Source organism: Gasterosteus aculeatus, chromosome X, assembly GCF_964276395.1.
Source record: "Gasterosteus aculeatus chromosome X, fGasAcu3.hap1.1, whole genome shotgun sequence".
NCBI classification, from domain to species: domain Eukaryota; kingdom Metazoa; phylum Chordata; class Actinopteri; order Perciformes; family Gasterosteidae; genus Gasterosteus; species Gasterosteus aculeatus.
The window spans coordinates 20,276,315-20,281,324 of record NC_135698.1 but is presented as its reverse complement, the minus strand read 5'-3'; the positions used below and the strand labels follow the sequence as shown (position 1 = coordinate 20,281,324).

Genomic DNA, 5,010 nt, shown 5'->3' with positions numbered 1-5,010 from the left:
CATGATTTTACATCTACACCTTGGTTTTTATATCTTCAGTTACAGACAATGAGTGCAACAGACGGATTTAATGACTGTGGAAGGGTTGAAAATCACACTAGATCTTTTTTATTTGTATCTCTTTCATTTACAAAAATAAGATCTAGAATACAACCAGCTACAGTATATAGTTTAATCTATTTATAATCTACATTTTACTCTCTTTTACATGGGAAATTGGTTTATTCATAAAACAGAAGTGCATACAGGGAAGTCATTGTAAAGAGGATGAGACCACCGGTAACATAAAAGAACAATACATGATTATTTAAACATTTCTAGCATTGTCCCCTTTATATTCCCCTCCAACCATCTACCAACACCATTATACAAGCTAAATTAGAGATTAACAACATGCTGGATTAATAAAGTAATACAAATAAGTGAAGCTTAAAAATGGGGACATCAAAAGGAAAGTTTCTGAAGCCATTTTCTTTTTTTGCAGATTCAGATGTTCGGTGTCCGGGGGCCCTTCGTCCTCGGCTTTGGCACAGGTGTAAGTTGTCCTCCAACAGCTGTGGACTGTTCGGGACGGTTTTCAGTCTGCGCTTCCGTCTCGTAGCAGGCTCCAGGTGGGGAATCGGGTCCCCGGGGTGCAGAGTCCTCCGTCGGGATCAGAGTCTCGTATTCTCGGCCGATGGAGTCGGACTCTCGTTTGTTTAGAGAAATCATCCTCGCTTCCCCTTCGTCCCCGCGTTGCATTTGGCTTTTGATGCGTACGTGACTGCGACATAATACGATGACAAAGATGAGCAAAACCACAATCACACCTGCTCCTCCTGCTAGCAGCGCTGCAGCGATTTTGGATGCCAAACAGATGGTTGGTGGCGGTGGACTTTCACACGTCGGGCGGACAGTGTCACTCTTCTCCCGGCTGACTCTGTTTGCCGCACTGCATGCGAAGCTCCTCTCCCCTTCCAGCTGCGCCAGCGATAGGCTCAGTGTTTGTTTGGTTTCGCTGCTCAAGGTCTTTCCGTTGAGTGTCCATGAGAAGAGTGAAGGCTGAGTCTTTGCTATGTGGCACTTTAGATTAATAGCGCCAGACTTGAGGTCACACGTGTAGGTGACTTGAGGTTTTGGTACCTTGTCCATCACACAGAGACGCCCGGTCCACGCTTTAGCCAGTGTACCGTTGACATTCAGCACATGTACTTGGTAAATCCCAGCACTTGAGAATCCTAGATTCCTCAGCAGAAGAGATCCTGTTGCAGATATGTCCTCCGTCCTTCCAACAGAGACTTTGCCTCGTTGTCTGAGTAAAATGATCGTGTTGTTGTGAGTCCATCTCAACACCTCTGACTTTGCCATTACCTCGTGGACAAACGGCAGAGTTAGATTCTGTCCAACTGCAGCATGAAGATCACAAGTGTCCTTGTCTGCTGCTGTGAGGTTGATAAGTCCCGACAGAATGATGACACCAACTGTGGCGGCAAAACACGCCATGGTATCCAGCGGCAGTCCTAGCGGTGTAAGGATTCTCGTTTCTAGTTTAATCTTTGATTTACCTTTTGAAGACCTGTTTCAGAAGCACTACCAGCCACTCGTAATGAAGCTGAGACGTAAATGACAGTCTCAAGAGAAGTGAGTCTGGAGTGGGAAGGAAACTTTTTTTAGTCAAGAGTCTGCTTTCAGTTCTGCTGTTAGGATGACAAAACGCGTTGTCATAGTCATGAGGCAACTGACATATGAAGAAATCTCAGTAATACATTTATAGAATATGTGTCTTACAGTGCAATCATGATGGAAACATGATGATCAATCTGATTAGCAAAACGATTGTGGTCAAAACTTTGCTAAGTAGACTTTATGAAAAGAGTTCCAGATGTAGCATCAGTCAGATATTTCCCTGCTGGTTTCAGGTTATTCGTCCTGGATGTTGTTGTTTTTTCCCTGTCAACGAATACAAATGACGTTTATTTGTCACCTCTAAATTGGTTTAGTCAAGGTTGCCTTCACTCATAAAGTAACACAAGCTCTTCTAGATATCTGTTGCAAATGCTTTTATTTTGCTCCCTTTCGTGGAGCAACTTGTCTAGAGTTTTGTAATTAGACATGGGACTACGCTGTCAATTAAAAATGTAATTAAATAATTTCAATAAATGCCCTCTTGAGAGAAGAACTGATGATCAGAAAGCCGTGCTTCATTTTTAACAACAATAAACAAGGCTGCAGCCGAACCCTGTTGACTTAATTTGGCTCTGTGGTTTTAATCCTACTGGTACATAATATTTTGGATTTTAATTTGATGGATCTGAAAGTTGAGTTGGCATTTTTTATAGTAATAAATCAAACAATTTGCTCTTACAGTCTAATCATGATAATGGAGTACGTTCTCTGTGAATCCCCTTCAGCCTCAGTCATTGTTCAGTTACCATCCAGAAATATCCCTCATTCTATAATTCATTGCAACACTAGAATAAGTTCATTTTACACCTCACAACTATAATTGCATGCAATTAGCAGTGATTCACAATCTCCCTGTAACCCTCAGCACCTTCAAAGATCCCCACAGCGAGAGGAACACCTGTTCCTTTGAGTTTCACCGTCATTACGCTTTTTCCCACCCTGAGGGAAAGGGTTGATGGAGGGGGTGTACGGAGAGCTGAATGCAATGAATTCTGAGTTACAAATGTTGTAAAGATTATATTTCAAATAATTTTCACCGCTAGTTCACAAATCACAACGTTGTTTAATGTGTGTGTGTGTGTGTGTGTGTGTGTGTGTGTGTGTGTGTGTGTGTGTGTGTGTGTGTGTGTGTGCTGATCTGAGAGAAGCAGGTTTATGCAGGAAATAAGCAGAGCAGACATATGGGGTGCTTGTGTTTTATATCATAGTTGACATGAGCCAAAGAAGGCGTGTATTCCCAACTCTCCACTTTTTAATCAAATTTTGCAGTACAGTAACAGAAACCTACGTTGAAAGTCATTTATGACAGTGAGCGGAAATAGTTTAAAAATTCAACTTTTATATTCCTTGTCTCAGCAATAATGGTCCTTTTTCCCCTTAACTGTTTGCTTTGTGATAAATAAGAACCACAGGAAGACCTTTTTCATAGAAAAATAACTGCTAATTGAGAGGAAATTTGCTTTGCAGAAGATCAAAATTCAGACTCTTATTGGAGCTGAATATCCCCCAAAAATGGTTCACAACCAGGAAAGTTTGTAATTATTGCGACATTTTCACCTCTGTAATCCTATGCATTGTGTTTTGTAATAAAATTTCATATGCAAGCCAACACTAAACTTTTTACATCCATATCTGATAAACCATCTAGAAAGCCATATTTTGCCAAAAGGTAAAACACTCTGCAATGTTCACCCACAACCTCATAGCAAGTGTTTCATTTCAAATACAATGTGCTGGACTAGAGCCCAAAACACCAAAAATACATCACTGTTCTAATACTTAAGGCCTGCACTGTATGGGAATAAATTCTAGACATATTATTATGGGACCCTCTTCTAACACCACTCGGCAAAATCAAAATGAACCACAGCCTGCATCGTGTTAAGCTACACGTGTTTTCCTTTTAACAATTTTGTGGAAACTGTTGTTTCCATCCCAGTTCCTCTATAAAAAGAATTCAAATATATTCAAATATTTCATGACAGACTGAAATGATGAGGCTTCTTTAGAGACATGATTTGCATAATATTTCATTTGAGAAATATAGCAAGCGTGTTGGAGTGGAATCTTGTGATCATTTCCATCTTTTACTTTGGTGAAAGAAAAGCATTCTCCTGATTTAATCCACTTCATGTTTCCTGTCCTCCTTTCAAATACAGAATACAGAAGTATTCCTTCAAAGAAAGAGGAACTAAGCTGCAGTGATGACAAACTTGTGTCCGATGCCACAGTGACATTATGTGACCTGGCCAGAGTCATTGTGCAATGGTTCAACAAAAGGACCTCAACTATTCACAGATCACTAGTAGCAAATGTAGTTGGTGCTTTTGGAAGCTTAAGGGAAACAATAGATCATGTAGACTCTATTAGTATTACTAATTATCCAGGGCATTCTGAATGTGTTGCATATGGTGACTGCAATGATTGGCAAGGGCTTCCCTTAAGCTCTGTGCCTGATGTCATATCAAACCCATCCCTTTTATCATCCCTTCTGATCCCCTTCTGTAAAATGCCCTCTTAATTGGCTACAAAGTCAGGTCTGAAGAGCCACATGGGTTAATTGGCCCCTGTTCCTGGTCCCTGAAGCTTTCCAGCGGGGAGCCTGTCTGCGTAGCTGATGTTTAATTCAGGGGCCCAGATGGAGGTGTAGCAGCCTTGCTGTGAAATCCCTGACTCACACTTTCACCAGACGTGGCTCTGGCTCTGGCTCTGGATGGCCCCGGGGGACGAAGGGGGTCTGGTTGGCCCCCGCTGCTCTCCAAAGTCAATATAATCGCGGACGGTAACATCGCTTTGAGTCATGAAAGTACTTTGAAGTGGATGAACAGATGCTTTCTGTGGGCCATGGTAACATTTATAATGGATCGAAATCAATTTGTTACTATGGAGGCAAATGCTAATGTCTGAACGCTGTTTATATTTACACTACACAACATGCTATTTGTCATTTGGGGGTTTTGAATGCTGGGTTTTACAGTACAGCCGTCCCTAAAGATCACTAAAGATCACTAAAGAACATTCATTGGGGGGAATCACCTGTCAGGTCTCCAAATGTGTATCATGTAAAGAAACTAACTTGCATAGTTTTCGATGCCACAGCTCCCCGAAATGATATACTACGTCACAGAAGAAGTTTATGGTTTGTTGAGCCTAACGAGGCGGGCTAGCGCTAGCTACTCAATCGCTAACATGTCGCTGCTTTAAATTAAGGAAAACTTTACACTTTTGGTCGTAGAAACACTTTTCCAAAGATCATTCTTAATGTTCTAAGTGCAGCTTCACTTCAGCGTATCACTGACAGAGACAGAATAAGAAAGGATTGTTTTCATTTTATTTCATAAATGC

General features: G+C 41.3%; 1 protein-coding gene across 1 annotated transcript; it reads right to left on the bottom strand.

Moving 5' to 3' along the window:
* Positions 1 to 85: 85 nt before the first annotated feature.
* LOC120809778 (T-cell surface antigen CD2-like) lies at positions 86 to 1,633 on the bottom strand. The gene has a single exon (XM_040163820.2). The coding sequence runs from the start codon at positions 1,480 to 1,482 to the stop codon at positions 487 to 489; it is 996 nt and encodes a 331-aa protein (XP_040019754.2). The 5' UTR covers positions 1,483 to 1,633; the 3' UTR covers positions 86 to 486.
* Between the last annotated feature and the right edge of the window lie 3,377 nt (positions 1,634 to 5,010).